The 21,186-nt window shown below is 37.0% G+C and overlaps 1 protein-coding gene across 1 annotated transcript in view; it reads left to right on the top strand.

Annotated features, from left to right (window-relative positions):
- The window catches only part of NEK4 (NIMA-related kinase 4), a 33,991-nt gene that overhangs the window by 11,310 nt on the left and 1,495 nt on the right, over nucleotides 1–21,186 (top strand). Inside the window, exons 7-14 of the mRNA XM_012645082.1 lie at nucleotides 1,293–1,697; nucleotides 6,401–6,550; nucleotides 7,121–7,267; nucleotides 7,723–7,789; nucleotides 8,867–8,976; nucleotides 10,893–10,981; nucleotides 13,156–13,361; nucleotides 13,823–13,956. Of these exons, the coding sequence (XP_012500536.1) occupies nucleotides 1,293–1,697; nucleotides 6,401–6,550; nucleotides 7,121–7,267; nucleotides 7,723–7,789; nucleotides 8,867–8,976; nucleotides 10,893–10,981; nucleotides 13,156–13,361; nucleotides 13,823–13,956 (1,308 nt within the window). The remainder of the gene's footprint in view (nucleotides 1–1,292; nucleotides 1,698–6,400; nucleotides 6,551–7,120; nucleotides 7,268–7,722; nucleotides 7,790–8,866; nucleotides 8,977–10,892; nucleotides 10,982–13,155; nucleotides 13,362–13,822; nucleotides 13,957–21,186) is intronic.

Genomic DNA, 21,186 nt, shown 5'->3' with positions numbered 1-21,186 from the left:
CTAAATTCATTAGTTCCAACAGTTTTTTTATGTGTAATCTTTAGGGTTTTCTACATATAAGATCATATCATCTGCAGAGATAATTTTACTTCTTCCTTTTAAATTTTGATTCCTTTTATTTCTTTCTATTGCCTAAAGGCTCTGGCTAGAACTTCCCATACTATATTAAGTAGAAGTGGCAAAAGTGGGCATCATTGCTTTGTTTTTGATCTTGGAGGAAAAGCTTTTAGTCTTTTGCCATTAAGTAGAATGTTCACTGTGGGTGTTTCATATATGACCTTTATCATGTTGAGATAGTTTTCTTCTATTCCAAGATTATTGAATTATTTTTATCTTGAAAGAGTGTTGAGTTTTGTCAAATGCTTTTTCTGTATTGATTGGGATGATCATTTGGTTTTTTTCCTTCATTCTGTTCACGTGGTCTGTTGCATTGATTGATTTTCACTTGCTTCAGAGTAGGCAAATCCAGTGGGGACAAGTGTTGCCAGGGGTTGGGTGGAAGGGAGAATGGGAAATGACTGTTATTGGGTACTGGGTTTCTTTTCACAGTGATGAAAATATTCTTCTGTTTAAACTGATAGACAGAATAACTGGTTTCCCTAAAATGACAGCTAGAGCATAGCCATCCTTGCTTTCCAGGAATTAATCCCACTTGGTTACATTTTAACCATTTTTAAGTATATAATTCAGTATCCTTAATTATAGTCACAATGTCATACAACTATCACCACTATCTTCTAAAACCCTTTCATCATTCCAAACAGAAACTCTGTACCCATTGGGAAATAACTCTGTATTCTCCCTATCCTCAGACCTTGGTAACCTCTCATCCATTTTCTATCTCTATGAATTTGGCTATTTTATGTATGTTATATAAGTGGAATCATACAATATTTGTCTTTTTGTGTCTGGTTTATTTCACTTTGCATGTTTTCAGGGTTCATCCATGTTATAGCATGTATCAGAACTTCATTCCTTTTTATGGGTTAGTAATATTCCATTGTATGTATTATATATAACACATTTTGTTTCTCTGTTCGTCTGCTGATAGACATTTGGGTTGTTTGTACCTTTTGGCTATTTTGAATAATGCTGCTATAAACTTTGGTGTACAAATATCTGTTTGAGTCCCTGCTTTCAGTTCTGTGGAGTGTATACCTAGGAGTGGAATTGTTGGGTCATATGGAAATTCTGTGTTTAACTTTTTGAGGAACCTGTTGTTTCGTTTTGAGTTAGTTTTTGTTTATGGTATGAAGAGTGCTATAATAATTTAGAAACACATTTTCATTCAGGGTGAAGACAAATGTTCATCCCAGGAGAAACCCATGGTCATTGGTCCCTTGAAGTCTGCTAGTCTGAAACGCCACACCTGCAAACCAGACTTGAGCAATGTTACAGAGTCACTAGCCACGATCAGTAGGGTAAATATTGACATCTTACCTGCAGAAGGGAGGGGCTCAATGAGTGACGGCTTAGTTCAAGAGAATCAACCAAGACACTTAGATGCATCTAATGAGTTAGAAGGTAAATGCAATATTTCTCAAGTGAAGGAGGAGACACTGCAGGATATTACTAAGTCCAGTGCTCATCCTGAAATACTGATTCCTACATGGTCCTCTGATGTTGTCACTGGGGCAAAGAACGAACCAGTCAAGCCTTTGCAGCTTCTAAACAAAGACCAAAAGCGAAAGGACCAGGTGAGTGATACGCGCACACAAACTATTGGTTTCAGAGAGAGGACTGGAAAGTACTATTACAAAAATGTGGGTCATGTTGTTTGATTATGCTTTAGTTGTCATTTTAGGGAAATCAGTTATTCTGTGTAACAGTGTAAACAGAAGAATATTTTCATCACCCCAAAAAGAAACCCAGTACCCAGTAACAGTTATTCTCCATTCCCCCTTTATTTTACCCTAACCTCTGGCAACATTTGTCCCTATGGATTTGCCTATTCTGAGCATTTCATATAAATGGAATAATACATTTTATGGTCTTTTGTGTCTGTCTTCTTTTAGCACATTTTCAAGATTTATCTATGGTGTAGCATGTACCAAGTATTTCATTTTTTTTATTGTCATTATAATTTCCACCGTACGTATATATAATATTTTAATTATCCATTCATCAGTTCAGGAACATTTGGGTTGTTTCCACTTTTTGGCTACTGTGGGTAATGCTGCCGTGAATATTCATGTCCAAGTTTTTGTGTGGACTTATGTTTTCAGTTTTGTTGGGTATATACGTAGGAGTTGAATTGCTAGGTCATATGGTAACTCTATGTATAACTTTTTGAGGAACTACAAAACTGTTTTCCAAAGGAACTGTATCATTTTACTTCTACCAACAATATCTGAGGGTCTCAGTTTCTCTACATCCTTGTCAACACTTGTTATTGTCCATCATTTTGATCATAGCCATCCTAGTAGGTGTGAAGGGGTTTTGATTTGCATCTCCCTGAAGACTAATAATGTTGAACATCTTTTTATATGCTTTTTGGCCATTTGTGTACCTCCTTTGGAGAAATAATCTGTTCAGATTCTTTGCTAATTTTTAATTGGTTTATTTATCTTTTTACTATTGAATTGTAAGAGTATCTATTCTAGATACCAGTTCCTCATTAGATATAGCATTTGAAAATATTGTCTCCAGGCAGGTGCAGTGGCTCATTCCTGTAACCCCACTACCTTGGAAGGCTGAGGTGGGAGAATTGCTTGAGGCTAGGAGTTTAAGAACAGCCTGGACAACATAGTGAGACCCCAGCTCTAAAAACATAAAAATAAAAAATAGCTGGGTGTGGTGGCATGCACCTGTAGTCCCAGCTAGCTAGGAGGCTGAGACAGGAGGGTCACTTGAGCCCAGGAGTTTGAGGCTGTGGTGAGCTATGATTGCATCTCTGCACTTTAGCCTGGATGACAGAGCAAGGGCCCATCTCTAAAAAAAAAAAAAAAAAAAAAGGCTCCCATTCCGTGAGTTGTTTTTTCACTTTCTTGATGATATCCTTTGAAACACAAAAGTTTTAAAATTTTGTTGAAATCCAGTTATGTCTATTTTTTTTCTTTTGTAGCTTGTGCTTGTAATGTCATGTTTTCTTTTAAGAATTTATAGTTTTGCCTCTTGCATTTAAGTCTATGATCTATTTTGAGTTAATTTTTATGTGTGATGTGAGGAAGGGATACAACTTCACTCTTTTGTACGTGAATATCCAGTCGTCCCAGCACCATTTGTTGAAAAGATTATTCTTTCCCCATTGGATTGTCTTGGTACCCTGTAGAAAATCAATAGACTGAAAATGTAAGGATTTATTTCTAGGCTTTTAATTCTGTACCATTGATCTATATGTCTGTCTTAATAACACATTGTCTTGATTACTGTAGCTTTGTGGTAAGTGTTGAAATTGGGAAGTATGAGTCTGCCAACTTTATTCTTATTTTTCAGTATTATTTTAGCTGTTTTGGGTCCTCTACATTTCCATGTGAATTTTAAGATCAGCTTGTCCGTTTTTGTAAAAAATGCTTGGATTTTGATAGGGATTGCTTTGACTCTGTAGATCATTTGTGGAATATTGCTATATTAATACATAAGTCTCCCAATCTATGAATATGGGAAGTCTTTCTATTTGTTTAGGTCTTCTTTAATTTCTCTCTTTCTCTCTGTCTTTTTTTTTTTTGATACAGGCTCTCATTCTGTTGCCCTGGCTAGAGTGAAGTGGCGTCATCATAGCTCACTGCAACCTCAAACTCCTGGGCTCAAGCGATCCTTTTGCCTCAGCCTCCCGAGTAGCTGGGATTATAGGCGAGTGCTGCCACGCCTGGCTAATTTTTCTGTTTTTTGTAGGGATGGGCTCTTGCTCTTGCTTAGGCAGGTCTCGAACTCCTGACCTTAAGCAATCCTCCTGCCTTGGCTCTCAAAGTGCTAGGATTATAGACATGAGCCACCACACCTGTCCTGTTCTTTAATTTCCTACAATGATGTTTGTTGTTTTCATTGTACAAGTCTTGAATTCATTTTGTTGAATTTGTTTCTAAGTATTTTATTCTTTTTGATGCTATTGTAAATGGAATTGTTTTCATAATTTCAGTTCTGGGTTGTTCATTGCTAGTGTATAGAAATATAATTGATTTTTTAATATTGATCTTTTATTTTGCAACCTTGCTGAACTCATTTATTGGTTCAAATAATTTTTTTTAAGTGGACTCTTTAGGATTTTCTGAATACAAGATCATGTCATCTGTGAATAGAGATAATAGTTTTACTTATTCATTTCCAATCTGGAATCCTTTTCTTTCTTTTTCCTACCAAATTGCCTTGGCTAAAACCTCCAGTACAGTGTTGAATAGAAGTGGTGAGAGTGGACATCCTTGTCTTGTTCCTGATTGAATCTGTTTTCTTACACCAGGCTTTTTAGAGCAGGCTTTTTTGTTTGTTTGATAGAATTTCATGTCTGGCATTTCCTCTACCTTTTGTTTTCATTTTTGTTTTCTTCTTCATAAAAGTGGACGAACTTTTTTAGGACTAATTGGATTTCATGGAGAAGCTCCTTAATTTTTCTTATTCTTGTACATATAACTAAGTTTTATTTTGAATACTCCATACTTATTACCAGTAGAGAAACATTTATTTTCCTCTTCAGAATTGGATCATTTGTTGTGTGTTTTCTTGGTCTCCTTGTTTAGCTAGATTATTATGTAATAATATTGTAAAATTAATCATTTACCATATTTTACATCCCATATTAGGTATACTCTTAGAAGAATAAATTTACAAGTTATTTTACCTATGGTTTTGTGTTTGCCAGAGATATAAAAATGTTGTCTTGGCTGGGTGAGGTGGCTCATACCTGTAATCTTAGCACTCTGGGAAGCTGAGGCAGGAGGATCACTTGAGAGCTCAGGAGTTTGAGACTAGCCTGAGCAAGAGCGAGACCCTGTCTGTACAAAAAATAGAAAAATTAGCTGCGTGTGGTGGCATACACCTATAGTCTCAGCTCCTTGGGAGGCTGAGGCGGGAGGATCACTTAAGCCCAGGGGTTTGAGGTTACAGTGAGCTATGATGACACCACTGCACTCTAGCCAGGGCAACAAAGTGAGACTGTGTCTCAAAAAAAAAAGAAAAATGTTGTCTTAATGATAATGGCTGTTAGGGGCCTGTCACCGTGGCTCATGCCTGTAATCCTAGCACTCTGGGAGGCCAAGACTGGAGGATCCCTTGAGGTCAGCAGTTCATGACCAGCCTGAGCAAGAGCGAGATCCCATCTCTTAAAAAAACAAAATGATAATGGCTGTTAGAATGCACCTTATATTACTATCACATTGTTCATTTTTCTTTCTAAAATGTTCCACATAGTAGGTTCTTGATAAAAATATGTTGATTGAATGATATTCAATTATCAGTGTCCTTATACTTGAAAACCTAGATATTCTGATAGTTCAAAATTGGTAAAAATAGATGCAAGAATCTACCGGGTACAGTAGCACATGCCTGTAGTCCCAGTTATTCATGAGGCTGAGATAGGAGTATTGCTTGAACCCAGGAGTTCAAAACCAGCCTAGGCAACATAGTGAGACCCCAACTCTGAATAAACGAATGAATGAATGAGTAAATGCAAGTAAGAATCTATTTTATTTTAATGCTTGGTATGCATTAGTTTCTAAAACCATCTATCCAAATAAAATTCTAAGTCCCTGGTGATCTTTATAACTTAAAAGGTAATGTGCTACCAATAGTTCTCATTCTTTGAGCATCTAATATGTGCTAGACACAGTCCTAAGTACTTTTAGTGTATCATCTCAGCTAATCCTCAGATAGTAATACCATGTATGGGGGCATTAAATCCATTTTTCAGTGAGGAAACTGGGCTCAAGAAGATTAAGTTTCTCCCATAAGACTCCATCTAACTCCTAACTCCATCTAACATCTAAACTCAATGCTCTTTTCTTTGTTTTCTTTAGGGTATATCCAAATAACTGATGTTTACTTGGAAAGCAAATGTATATTAAATTGGAGTTCATTTCAGACATTTGTTCATTTTAACAACAGAAAACCTATTAAAAGTTATGAAGAGATTTAAAAAAAATTAATCAAACGAGTAATTTAAGGCTAATCACGATTTGAATAATTTAATTAAAATAATTTTTTTATTTAGGAGAAGAGAAAAAAAGCCAGAACATTTAGATAACTGATATCAGCACTTTGTCTTTGGCTGTCAGCACTGCAAATAAGCATTCATTTGGAGAAAGACTATTCCGCCTTCTCATTTTCATTTACCATTTTAAAAGTACTAGAGGAGGAGAAGAAAAAAAAGAAGTAGATATGGAGGGTTTGGCTGTTTGGAAGTTCAAAAGACTATTTCATTATTCTGTGGGGGGTTTTTTTGGTATGTTTGTTTCATATTATTTTTAAGGACCAAGTTGCTGGTGAATGTATTAAAGAAAAACAGGGCAGAGTCCACTCAGGTTTACAGCCACACAGCTCTGGGTCTGAACCTTCCCTGTCTCGACAGCAACGGCAGAAGAAGAGAGAACAGACTGAGCACAGTGGGGGAAAGAGACAGGTTGGTGGAGATCTCTTTGCAGTAATTCATTGTGCTGCTGTTTGGGAGATAGACTTTGGGAAGCTCAATTTCTATTTAGAATGATTAACAGTTGCCAAAAAGACACATAAGAAAATGAAAGGAACATATGGAGAAGGGTGGCAATGGCAAGATGCTAAATATCAGTTTTCAAATATCAGTGGAGCTGGAAGCAGATGAAGGATTTTATCTTCCCCAGCAAAGATGGGCAGATTATTTTGAAAGTTAAAGGAGCAGGCTAATGAGGGTAAATCTTTGACCCCTTCTGTATTATACTGATGAACAGTTCTTTCCTGGTTTTCTGCACAAAATCATGTTGACACCTCATTTCTTGAAGTAACTTTCACAGCCACCCTCTCCATAAACTTCCTAGATGGTGATTTACTTTTGGCAGATTCTCTTTCCAAAATGCAATGTTTTGAAGTTTTTAAGAGCAAATCACTGACGAAATACATAGGGAACCTATTGACAGGGAAACTCTGGAGATGGCTGTATATGAAACTGATAATCTCCCCCTCTTTTTTTTTCCCCCCTCTTTTTTAATTATTTAAGTTCCATGAGTCACCTCAACTTTTACCCTCTCATCCCATTGTTGGAAAAGTGGATATTGTATCTACACAAAAAGATGCTGAAAACCAAAGTAGCATGATCACTGGGTCTGTGAGCAGTTCAAGGACCAGTGAAATGTCCTCATCAAAGGTTTGTGGGAATGTATATTGAGTTTTTTAAAACCTTATAAAGCTTTTTGGTTGTAAAATCCTATGTATATTGTGAAGTTTTAAATTGAAATATCTTAGCCTTGCTTCTTGCCAAACACTAGAAGGGACAGATTTGTGATTCTTAGCAGAAGCTTTGATTGAAATGGTGTCAGAGATGGTCACTTCCAGTTAATCAAAGAGATCAAGTAGATTCTGAATATAGGAAATGTGAGAGTCTCCATTTGCCCTTTCAAAAAATAAGCACCTCCTAGAAATGAGGGCTATGATCATTTCTTGCTAGTAGCTATAACCCTAATGTGGACTGGTTTCCAATGGACATGCTTTTAAATGCCAGTACAAGGCCTTTTTCTTCATGCTGAATGATACATCATGCATTGTAGGTGTTATAAGAATTGTGAGTAGGAATGGAAGTGACTCTGTGACCTTCTTTAAAAGGATCGACCATTATCAGCCAGAGAGAGGAGGCGACTAAAACAGTCACAGGAAGAGATGTTCTCCTCAGGTAAGTTGAACTCTTTTCTTCATCTTATCAGCAGCTATTACTATGGCTCATGGAATTAAGCATTAGTACTGATTGTGAGGTATTAAGATTTTCAGGGTCAGGAGCAGTGGTTCACACCTGTAATCCTGGCACTTTGGGAGGCTGAAATGGGAGGATCACTTGAGGCCAGGAGTTTGAGACCAGCCTCAGCAACATAGACCACATCTCTACAAACAATCCTTAAAAATTATCCAGGTGTGGTGGCTCACATCTACAGTCTCAGCAACTCAAGAGGCTGAGGCAGGAGGATGGCTTGAAGCTAGGAGTTTGAGGTTTCAGTGAGCTATGATGATGCTACTGTACTCTAGCCTGGGCAACAGAGCAAGACCCTGTCTCAGAAAAAAGAAGACTTTCAAGCAGCAGTAATCCATTTGGCAAATTGATTTGGAAGAGTTTTTGAAATTTCTTAGTTGAGCCTTTTAAGAAACCATCATAGACTGTTGAATCTGGGACATACAGTCTATTAATACAGAATATTAAAAAGAGAGCAAGAGGGCTTTGAGTGGCAATAAGTCCTGGGAGATTTCACACTGGAAATCAAGTGAATATTTAACTTGTTACCATGTCCAGAGTCTACTGGTTGGGGAAGTGCTCTCTTCTCAGGAACAGAGGAAGCTGGGGGAATGACGCTGCCCTGGGATGAGGGCTGTGATCATTCTTATTACTGTTATCTAAAGATAGTACCAGCCGTTTCCATTTATTGAATGCTGACCAGTATTCAAGCATTGTGGTAAACATCTTAAAGGTATTACCTCATTTCATATTTACAATAACTGCCAAAGGTAGGTAGCATTATCTCAATTTTGTAGCTGAGGAAACAGGCTCTAAGGGGTTAAGTAACTTGCCCAAGGTCACCAAGCTGGTAGACCCAGAGCTATGATTTCAGCTGGGTGTCAGACAGCAGAGTGATGATGACTATACTATTTATGTTACTTCAGGACTGGCCCTTGTTGGGGTATCTTCCATACCCAGTGCAAAGCCCTCTGCGGTTGAGGCCAGCCCACCACAAACAACTGCTGGGGGTGTTTGCTTTTTCAGGCTCTTCAGTGAGGAGAGCTTCTGTGAGTGCAGCAGAGCCAGGGAAACCGCAGGAGGAAGGCCAGCCTGCTCCTGCCCGACAGCTCTCCTCTGACTGCAGCATTGCTCAGGTGCGTCACACACTCTTGAAGGAAAAGGTGGACATGTCCACATCTAACACGCCTATTAAAGTAAACCTTATAAATGTCAGCTCTGTTTATTTCTGGGACAGGGCTGGCTTAAGTTAAATCATTTCACTCTTGATAAAGAAAGGAACTGGGCCAGGCGCGGTGGCTCATGCCTGTAATCCTAGCACTCTAGGAGGCCGAGGCGGGAGGATCGCTTGAGGTCAGGAGTTTGAGACCAGCCTGAGCAAGAGTGAGACCCCATTTCTACTAAAACTAGAAAAAAAAAAATTAGCCAATCAACTAAAAATAGAAACAAAAAATTAGCCAGGCATGGTGGCTCGCACCTGTAGTCCCAGCTACTCGGGAGGCTGAGGCAGGAGGCTCACTTGAGCCCAGGAGTTTGAGGTTGCCGTGAGCTAGGCTAATGCCACGGCACTCACTCTAGCCCGGGCAACAAAGCAAGACTCTGTCTCAAAAAAAAAAAAAAAAAAAAAGAAAGAAAGTAACTGGTAAATCATAATTAAAAGGATTGTGTTTGACCCATTAAACAAATAACTTTTTTAGACACTCTTATAAACAACTGGCATCCTAGTTAAAAATATTTCTTAGGTAGTCTTTAAAATGAGACTTCCCCCAGCCTGAGCAAGAATGAGACCCTGTCTCTACTAAAAATAGAAAAATTAGCCGTGTATCATGGCATGTGTCTGTAGTCCCAGCTACTCAGGAGGCTAAGGTAGGAGGATTGCTTGAGCCCAGGAGTTTGAGGTTGCAGTGAGATACCGTGACACCACTGCCCTCTAGCCAGGGTGACAGAGTGAGACTCTGTCTCAAAATGAAATAAAATAAAATGAGACTTCCCAAGGGCTTCCATTGTGCAACACTTTGCTTATCATGCTGTGATACCAATATACCTATGTGTGTGACCAGATTTTAGTCTCACTTGCTAATCATTCCTCAGTTTCCTATTTGTGTCAATAGTTTACCTTCTCATCTATGGATGATGTAGGGCCACCATCTGATGGCTAAATGAGTAGTTGCAAGGTTTCCAACCCATGTTCGCCTCTCTATATAATACCCTGGGGATTAATTTTTCCTGCTCTTTGAAAGTAATGAAAGTTTTGTTTCTTTAACAGCATCATTTAGTTATTTCACTAATGGAGGCTGCCCTCTCCATTTCCCAAGGTTGTAAGATTTGTGTGTAATTGTATCAGATAATCCTTTAAAGCTGCGGTCCTCAACCCCCGGGCTGTAGACCGGTACTGATCCTCGGCCTGTTAGGGACCGGGCCACAGAGCTCTGATATCCCCACCTCCCTGCCCTGTCCAAGGAAAAATTGTCTTCCATGAAACTTAGGAAAGTGGGGCATACAGCAGGAGGTGCGTGGTGGGTGAGCCAGCAAAGCATCTGTATTTACAGCTGCTCCCCATTGCTAGCATCACTGCCTGAGCTCTGCACACCACCCCCAACCCAGGCTGTGGAAAAACTGTCTTCCATGAAACTGGTCCCTGGTGCCAAAAAGGTTGGGGACCACTTTAAAGCACTTTAACAGTCTCAGTTAAGTGCAAACTGAGATTGCCTTGATTTAGGTGGCATTCGATCTAGTTTAAAATACCAATATTCTTTATGGGACAAACTCTCTACTTAGGAGTTGAAATGCTAGAACTAGTCATCACTCTCCACTGGAAAGGAAATTTCTTCACAGTTGAGACTCTCCAGGGCCTTTGTAAAACTTCACCTTGATATTCCTCAAACTTCCTTGTGAACTTCATGGGTGAACCAGGATATCATTTGGATATTTGTTAGTTTCTCCTCAAAATTGCATTTAGGAACACATTGTTTCTGGTCATTGCATCTAAGACTCTTTCGACTATTACATTCTGGTTGTCATATAGAATCGTGTTTCTTCCAAATATTAATAGGAAAGGAAACCGATTCATTGTCTGTCTGAGGATGAGTTAAGTTCTTCTACAAGTTCAACTGATAAGTCAGATGGGGATTCCAAGGAAGGGTAAGTTCTTGTTTTTCTGTCTCCCTTTATAAAGTATATCTGTTTGAATTAATCCTAAATGTATATTTATAGTAGTATTCAGACCTGTAGTACTCTCATTGATAATGTTATAAATGGTTCATGATATATGCTAGAGCTAAAAATATCTCCTCTATGAACACATCTGATTTTAATTCAGAATTCTTATAGAATATCTTCTTAGATCTGTAGATTTATAGTTCTCATCAGATTTAGAAAAATTTTGGCTAATTTTCTTTTTTTTTGAGATGGGGTCTTGCTATATTGTCCAGGCTAGTCTCAAATTCATAGATTAAAGCGATCCTGGCTCAGCCTCCTGCGTAGCTGGGACTACAGGTGCATGCCACTATGCCTAGCTAATTTTCAAAAATATTTTTAAGAGACAAGATCTTGCTATGTTGCCCAGGGTTGTCTTAAACTCCTGGCCTCAAGTGATTCTTATGCTTCAGCCTCCTGAGTAGCTGAGATTACAGGTATGAGCCACTATGCCCAGCTTGGCTATTATTTTTTTGGACTTTTTCCTGTTATCTTGGAGACCCCAATTACATATATAGTAGACTGCTTAAAGTTGTCCCACAGCTCACTGATTCTCTGTTTATTCGTTTTACTTTTTTGCTCTGTTCAGTATTTCATAGATTCTATTGCTATATATCTTTGAATTCACTAATCTTTTTTTCTGCAGTATCTAATCTGTTAATCCTATCCCATGGGCCGGATGCAGTGGCTCACACCTGTAATCCTAGCACTCTGGGAGGCTGAGGCGGGAGGACCGATTGAGGCCAGGAGTTCAGGACCAGCCTGAGCAAAATAGAAAAAAATAGCCAGGCATGATGGTACGTGCCTGTAGTCCCGGCTACTCTGGAGGCCGAGGCAGGAGGATTGCTTTAGCCCAGGAGTTTGAGGTTGCAGTGAGCTGGATGACACCACTACACTCTAGCTAGGGTGACAGAGCGGGAGACTCTGTCTCAAAAAAAAAAAAAAAAAAATCCTATCACATGTATTTAATACATTGTGTTATTCAACTCTAGAAGTTTGATTTGGGTCTTTTTTATATCTTTAATACTTCCTAACATGTTCATGTTTTCCTCTATCTTGGCCATATGGAATATATTTATAATAACTGCTTTAATGTCCTCATTTTATTAATTCTATCACTTGTGTCACTTTTGGGTCTGTTTCTATTAACTGATTTCTTTGTCTTCACATGTGTGATATTTTCTTGATTCTTTGCATGTCTGGTAATTTTTGACTGGTTGCTAGACACTTAATTTTACCTCATTGGGGCTGATTTTTTTTTTTTTTTTTTTAGTAAAGACTGGGCTCGCTTTTGCTTGGGCTGGTCTTCAACTCCTGAGCTCAAGCGACCCTCCCATCTCAGCCTCCCATAGTGCTAGGATTAGAGTGTGAGCCACCACTCCCGGGCTCAGGCTGGTACTTTTTGTTTCTTTAAATATTCTTGAGCTTTGTACTTGAGTGTAGTTAAGTTATTTGGAAATGGTTGGGCAGAATTTGTATGTAGAATCTAGGACTGTTTCTTTCAGGCCCTCTCCTTTCTAAGATTCTTCTCTCACTTTCTAGTGGCAGTGGTTGTCCTGAACTCTAATCTGCCTATGGCCTACCCATAGGCTTAGAGGTGTTGACTTCTCTCCAAGATCTGCCTACAGATTTTGTATATTCTCCATTGCCTTCACATAGTTTTTTTTTTTTTTTTTTGCCCAGGCTAGAGTGCCGTGGCATCAGCCTAGCTCACAGCAACCTCAGACTCCTGGGCTCAAGTGATTCTCCTGCCTCAGCCTCCTGAGTAGCTGGGACTACAGGCATGTGCCACCATGCCTGGCTAATTTTTTCTATTTTTAGGAGAGACTGGGTCTCGCTCTTTATCAGGGTGGTGTCGAACTCCTGACCTCAAGTAATTCTCCCGCCTCAGCCTCTTAGAGTGCTAGGATTACAGGCGTGAGCCAGTGAGCCAGGCCAGCTTTCACATAGTTGATTTTTGTATTTTGTCCACAGTGTATAGTTGTCAGAGGATCAGTCTGTAGGCATTTACTTGGGCATTTGTCAGCAGAACTCCCTAAAGGTCATTTTGCATCTAATTTTTAATGAAAAATTCTCATGAAGCCAATTAAATAACAAAGGAATTTTTTTTTATTTTTCAGAAAAGGTCATACAAATGAAATGAGTGCCTTGGTACAATTGATGACTCAGACCCTGAAACTGGATTCTAAAGAGAGCTGTGACGATCTCCCAGTACCAAATCCAGTGTCAGAATTTAAACTTCATCGGAAGTATCGGGACACACTGATACTTCATGGGAAAGTTGCAGAAGAGGCAGATGAACTCCATTTTGAAGAGCTACCTTCAGGTGATAAGTTTATTCCTTTACAGCAAGGTGGAGCATGTGTTTTTTGGAGAAATGTGTCAAGGAGCTAATGCCTGTACATTTTTTTTTGGTATTATTATTATTTCCTTTGGATATCTCCATAAAAGGTATATCTTGTTTTATGCAAGAGATGTATTCCTGAAAAGTTGCATGAAAATTGATTTTTAAAAATAAATGTAAATAAATAAATGTTTGAGATTTTTCATGTGGATTTTCTTCAAGTTAGTTGTGGTTTATTTAGGTTTAGGAGGTGGTAGTGGTGGTAGGGAGGTACGAAGCTCAAGTTTATATATAAAATTTTAGTCATTAAAATATAAATGAAGTCATTAAATCAAACTCTTGTCAAAGGGAAAAGAATCTTAAGATTTTTTAAAAAAATTATGTTGTAATTGCTATAGTGGTGAAAGTGGTTATTTTTTCCTGTCTTTGTTATTGCTTTTTAGCTATCATGCCAGATTCTGAAAGGATCAAAAGAATAGTTGAAGTTTTGAGAGCTGATGTAATTCAGGGCCTCGGAGTTCAGCTTTTAGAGCAGGTGTATGATCTTTTGGAAGAGGAGGATGAATTGGAGAGAGAGGTGAGTATTCCATCAGCGGTGTCAGGCTGCTCATGTTATGGAATTTTTTAAACAACCTTTTGAAATATAATTCACATAGCATACAATTCACTCATTTAAAGTGTACAATTCAATGGTTTTTAAATATTCACAGAGATGTATAATCATTACCACAATAAATGTTAGAACATTTTCATGAACCCCCAAAGAAACCCTGTACCCATTAGCAGTCATTCCCCATTGTCCCCTAAGTCCCCCACCCCTAAGCAACCACAAATACTTCTCTCTCCATAGATTTGCCTATTCTGGACTATTCATATAAATGGAGTGATAAAAAAAAGTATTTTTTGGTGATTTGCTTCTTTCCCTAAGTGTAATGTCTTCAAGATTCGTCCATGTTGTAATGTAGCATGTATTAGTACTTCATTCCTTTATATGACCAAATAATATTCCATTGCATGGATTTTGTTTATTCATCAGCCGATGGACATTTGGGTGGTTTCCACTTTTTAGCTATTATGAATAATGCCACTGTGAACACTCACGTACAAATTTTTGTGTGGATTCAGTTCTCGAGGAGTGCAATTGGTTGGTCATGTAGTAACTCTGCATTTAAACATTTTGAGAAATTTCTAGACTATTTTCCAAAATGGCTGCACTATTTTACATTCCTACCAGCACTGTAAGAGGTTCCAATTTCTCCACATCTTTGCCAATACATGTTATTATCTGACTATGTGATTATAGCCATCCTAGTGGGTCTGAATGGTACTGTAGTTTTGATTTGCATTTCCCTGATGAATAATGATATTGAGCATCTTTTATATACTCCTGTATGTTTTCTTTGGAGAAATGTCTATTCAAGTTCTTTGCCCATTTTTAAATTGGGTTATTTATCTTTTAATTATTGGTGTTTTTTTTCCCACCACACTTGCATGACAGGGAGGGGATTCTAATAGTAATATCGTTGAATCTATAGATCAATTTGAGGAGTATTGCCATCTAAACAATATTAAGTCTTCTGATCCATGAACATAAGATGATTTTCTATTTATTTTAGGTCTTTATTTCTTTCAACAATGTTTTGTAGTTTTCAGGGTATATATTTTGTACTTATTTTGTTAAATTTATTTTTAAGTATTTTATTCTTTTTGATGCTATTATAATTAGAATTTTCTTTCTTTCTTTTTTCAGAGAAAGGGTCTCACACTATAACCTAGGCTGAAGTGCAGTGGTGTGATAATAAGCTCACTGTAACCTCGAATTCCTGGGCTCAAGTGATCCTCCCACCTCAGCCTCCTGAGTAGCTAAGACTATAGGCACATGCTACTACATCCAGCTAATTAAAAAAATTTCTTTTTTGTGGGATGGCATCTCACTATGTTGCCCAGGCTGGTCTCAAACTCCTGGCCTCAAGTGATCTTCCTTCCTTGGCCTCCTAAAGTTCTAGGATTACAGGCATGAGCCACTGTGCCCAGCTGGCATTTTCTTATATTCACTTTGTATTGTTCATTGCAATGCATAGAAATGCATTTGATTTTTTAAAATATTAATCTTCTACAACCTTGCCGAACTCATTTATTTAGTTTTTAATAGCCTTTTCTTTGGTATGTGGGTTCCTTAAGATTTTTTACATAGAAGATCATGTCATCTGTGAATAGACTTAGTTTTGCTTTCCAATCTGGATACCTTTTACATCTTTTCTTGCCTAATTGCCCTGGCTAAAACCTCTAGGACAATGTTGATTAGAAATGGCAAGAGTAGACACCTTTGTGTTGTTAGAGGGAAGACATCCATTCTTTCACCATTAATTACGGTGGTAGCTGTGGGGTTTTCATGGATGCCCTCTGTCAGGTTTAGGAAGTTCCCTTCTATTATATTGAAGGAACTGTTTTTTGACGGTTTTTTTTTTTTTTTTACCATGAAAAGGAGTTTGTCAAATACTTTCTATTTATATGATCGTGTGGTTTTTGTTTTTATTCTACTGATAAGGTATGTTCCATTAATTGATTTTTGGATGTTAAACTAACCTTGTATTCCTGGGATAAATCTTACTTGATCATAATTTATACTTCTTATATGTTGCTGCACTCAGATTTCTAGTATTATAATTTTTTTTGGAGACAGAGTCTCACTCTGTTGCCTGAGCTAGAGTGCCATGGTGTCAGCCTCGCTCACAGCAACCTCAGACTCATGGGCTCAAGCGATCCTCCTGCCTCAGCCTCCCGGGTAGCTGAGACTACAGGCATGCGTAACCATACCTGGCTAATTTTTTCTATTTTTAGTTGTTTGGCTAATTTATTTCCATTTATAGTAGAGATGGGGGTCTCACTCTTGCTCAGGCTGGTCTCGAACTCCTGAGCTCAAGCAATCCTCTCACCTTGGCCTCCCAGAGTGCTAGGATTATAAGCATGAGCCACCATGCCCCAGCCTCTAGTATTATTCTTAAGGATTTTTGTGTCCATATTCATATGAGATATTGTCTTTAGTTTTCTTTTCTTGTGATGTCTTTGGTTTTGTTACCAGAGTAAGACTGGCCTCATAGATTGAATGTTGGAGTGCTCCCTCATCTTCTGTTTTTTTGGAAGAGTTAGTGAAGAATTGATACAATTCTCAGAATGTTTGATAGAATTCACCAGTGAAGGCATCTGGGCCTTGGCTTTTCTTTGTGGGTAGTTTTTTCTTTTGGCCATGAATTCAGTGTCTTTACTTGTTATAGTAAGGTTGTCTATTTCTTCTTGAGTGAGTTGTTTTTATCTTTCTAGGATTTTTTCTACTTCATCTATCTAACTGGCACATAATCGTTCATAGTATTCTTTTACAATATTTTTTATTTCTGTAAGATTTGTTATTTGGGAATCTGTGGTTTAATTTCCACATATTTTGGGAGTTTCCCCAATTTCTCTCTGTTATTGATTTCTAATTAAATTTCATTGTGATTGGAGAACATACATTGTATTCTTTTAAAGTTATTGAGCTCTGTTTTATGGCCTTCCATATGGTCTAACCTGGAGAATGTTCCTTATCCACTTAGAAGAATGCATATTTTGATGTCACTGTGTGGAATGTTTATAGATATCTGTTAGGTCTAGTTTGTTTATAGTGTTCAAATCTTCTGTTTTCTTATCGATCTGCCTAGTTGTTTTACCCATGATTTAAAGTGAGGTATTGGTGTCTCCAACTATTATTGTTGAATTGTTTATTTCTCCCTTCATTTTAGGTTTTGCTTCACATATTTTGGTGCTCTGATTAGGTGCATATATGTGTATAATTGTTATATATTCCTCATGGATCGACCTTTTTATCATTATAACATGTTCCTCTTTATCTATGGTAACATTTTTTTGTTTTAAAGTCTATTTTGTCTGTATTAGTATAGCTTTCTTGTGGTTGCTGTTTGTATGATATATCATTTTCCATCTTTTTATTTTCAATCTGTTTGTACCTTTGAATTAAATGTGTGTGTCCTGTACACAGCGTATATTGGATCTTGTTTTCTTTTTTTTTTTTTTTTTTGAGACAGAGTCTCACTCTGTTGCCCGGGCTAGAGTGCCATGGCATCAGCCTAGCTCACAGCAACCTCAAACTCCTGGGCTCAAGCAATCCTTCTGCCTCAGCCTCCTGAGTAGCTGGGACTAAAGGCATGCGCCACCATGCTCGGCTAATTTTTTCTATATATTTTTAGTTGTCCAGCTAATTTCTTTCTATTTTTAGTAGAGACAGGGTCTTGTTCTTGCTCAGGCTGATCTCAAACTCCTGAGCTCAAATGATCCTCGCAGCTCAGCCTCCCAGAGTGCTAGGATTACAGGTGTGAGCCACCATGCCTGGCTGGATCTTGTTTTCTTATCAATTCTAATGATCTCTACCTTTTGATTGGATTGTTTAAACTATTCACATTTAATGTTGTTATTGATACAATTAGGTTTATGGCTGCCGGTTTACTTTTATTTTGTATATGTCTCATGTCTTTTTGTTCTGTATTCCTGCTTTATTTGCATTAAGTGAATATATTCTAATGCAGCATTTTAATTTAATGACTTTTTAACTGTATATTTTTTAGTTATTTCCTTAGTGGTTGCTCTAAGGCTTACTAAGTACATCTTAACTTGTCAGAGTCAGCTTCAAATTTATACTAACTTAATTTCGGTGAGATGTACAAATGTTACTCCTCTTCCCTTTATCCCTTTATTGTTATATTATTGTTTTACATATCATGCCTATAAATGTTATAAACCCAATGTTACATTGCTATAATTATTACTTTATATAATTTTATGTGTCTTAAAGAAGGTGAGAGAAGAAAGGAGAGAAGGCATATTTGTAGATTTTGCTATCAAAATCTTCTTATTTATCATTTCTGGATCTCTGCATTTGTTCCTGTGGATTCAATTTACCATCTGGAATCATTTCTGTAACCTAATACAGCTTTGGTCCCACCTACTTCCTTTGTTTTGTTATTGGTAAATATATTACATTTCTATATGTTATGGGTCAGCAACATACATACTTTTTAAAAATTGTAGGAAAATATGTGTAACCTAAAGTTTACCATTTTATCTATTTTTAAGTGTATAGTTCAGTGGGATTATGCACATTCACATTGTTGTTCAACTATCACCACCATCCATCTTCAGAACTTTTTTCATCTTGTAAAACTAAAACTCTGTACCTATTAAACAATAATTCCCCATTCCCTGCTTCCACTAGCCCCTGGTAACCACCTTTCTACTTTCTGTCTCTATGAATCTGACTACTTTAAGCATTTACAAAAAGCCTAAACATAGCATCTAGAAAAAGTAAAACTTGCCTACAAAGAAAGTTCCATGCCCAGATGGCTTTACTGGTGAATTCTTCCAACCATCTAAGAAAGAAATAATACCAATCCTACACACATTCTTTTAGTTATTCATTGTTTGTGTTGTTTTTAGAACACTTTTCAACTTGCTTCTACACATATTCTTCTAGAAAAGTTTAAGAGGCGATACCTCCCAACTCACAAGACCCTGATATCAAATCCCAACAAGGACACTACATGAAAAAATATCAAATCAATATCTCTCCTGAACACAGGTGAAAAAAACCTTAGTCATCTAGACTTTGTTGAAGATTTTTGAATTAATGTTCATAAGGGTTATTGGTATGTATTTTTCTTTTCCTATAGCGTCCCTGTCTGGCCCCAGTACCAGGGCATTGCCAGCCTCATAGAATGAACCAGAAAGTGCTCCCTTCTCAACTTTCTGGAAGAGTTTGAGAAGGATTGGCATCAGTTCCTCTCCAAATGTTTCGTAGCATTTGGTAGCATCACCAGCAAAGCCATCAGGTCCAGGGCCTTTTCTTGTTGGGAGGTTTTTGATTAATGATTCGGTTTCCTTATACTAGTTATGAGTCTATTCAGATTTGCTATTTCTTTGTGATTCAGTCCTGGTAGGTTTTATGTTTCTAGGAATTTGTCCATTTTATCTAGGTTATGTAATTTTTGACGTACAGTTGTTCTAGTTCTCTTATAATTCTTTTTAATTCTGTAGAGTTGGTAGTAATAGCCCCATTTTAATTTCTGATTTTAGTAATTTGAGTCTTCTCTCATTTTTTCTTAATCTAGCTAAAGGTTTATTAATTTTTAATATCTTTCAAACCCAACTTTTGGTTTCATTGATTTTCTTACTTTTTCTATTTTCTATTTTACTTATCTCAGCTCTAATCTTTATTATTTCCTTCCTTCTGTTTTGGGTTTAGTTTGTTCTTCTTTTTCTAGTTTCTTAAGTTGTAAAGTTAGGTCATTGATTGGAGATCATTCTTGTTTTTTAATTTGACACATTGACTGCCATGTGAATTGTATTTTACTCAGGCCAGTTTTGAGCCTGGGGCCACGTGAAGCAAAACCCTGCAGTTTCTGGAAATCTTACTTGTTGACGTTCTTATTGTTACAGTTAATATGGACAATTTAATTCCAAAAACGTGGATTGTGTTACATATAACTCATGCACAGAAAACAATAAAAAATAACAAATTAGAAAGGATTGTTTTGTTTTAAGAAACACTGTGGCCCCAGGGAAAACTTTTTTTTCCTAGTGTGGCAGTCAGTGTGTTAACTGTTTATACCTATAAATTCCCCCTTTAGCACTACTTTTGCTGAATAACAAAAGTTTGGGTATATTGTATTTTTATTTTCATTTGTCACTAAGTATTTTTCTAATTTTCCTTGTGATTTCCTCTTTGACCTATTGGTTAAGTGTGTTGTTTAGTTTCCACAAATTTGTGAATTTTCCAATTTTCCTTGTTAATGCTTTCTAATTTCATCCTATTATGGTTGGAGAAGATACTTTGTATATCTGTCTTTTAAAATCTATTGAGACTTAATTTGTGGTCTACCATATGGTCTATCCTGGAGAATGTCCCATGTGCACTTGAGAAGAATGTGTATTCTGTTGTTTTTGGGTAAAGAGTTTTAAAAAGTATGTCTGTCCAACAATCTAGTTGGTTTATTATATTGTTTAAGTCTTCTATTTCCCTAAATATCTTATGCCAAATTGTTCTATCCATTATTGAGAGTGGGCAGTTGACAGTAGTAATAATCTCCAACTATTATTGATTGTTTGTTATTAGGAATACAAATGTTTATAATTATTCTCTCTTCTTGCTATATTGAACCTTTTATTAATATATAATATCCTTCTTTGTCTCTTATAAGCTTTTAAAATTTAAAGTCTGTTTTGTCTGATATTAGTATAGCCATCCTTGTTCTCTTTTTGTTACTGTTTATGTGGAATATCTTTTTCAAAAGTCTTTCCACTTTCAACATTTTTGTGTTTTTTTAAAATCCATTGTGCCAGTCTCGATCTTTTAATTGGAAAGTTTAATGCATTTACATTTAAAGTAATTACTGAAAAAGAGGGACTTAACTTCTGTGATTTTACTACTTGTTTTCTGTATGCCTTATAGGTTTTTTTTTTTGTTCCTTATGTCCTATATTACTGCCTTCTTTTGTGTTTAGTTGATTTCTTGGTAATGAAAATTTTCAATTCTCTCTCTTTCTCTATAAATATATATGTATTGTATATATCCTGTAACTACTTTCTTTGTGGTTACCATAAGGGTTATATTTAATATCCTAAAATTAGAATACTTTAATTTGAATTTATACCAGCTTAACTTCAATAACATACAAAAACTCTACTCTTTTAACAGCTCCATCCCAACCTCTTCCAGTTATCGATGTCACAATATTATGTCTTTTTACATTGGGCATCCAAA

The sequence above is a fragment of the Propithecus coquereli genome, unplaced genomic scaffold (genome assembly GCF_000956105.1).
Source record: "Propithecus coquereli isolate 6110/MARCELLA unplaced genomic scaffold, Pcoq_1.0 Scaffold1, whole genome shotgun sequence".
Classification (NCBI taxonomy): Eukaryota; Metazoa; Chordata; class Mammalia; order Primates; family Indriidae; genus Propithecus; species Propithecus coquereli.
Note: the sequence above shows the minus strand (reverse complement) of the source record. Positions and strands in the feature narration are given on the sequence as shown.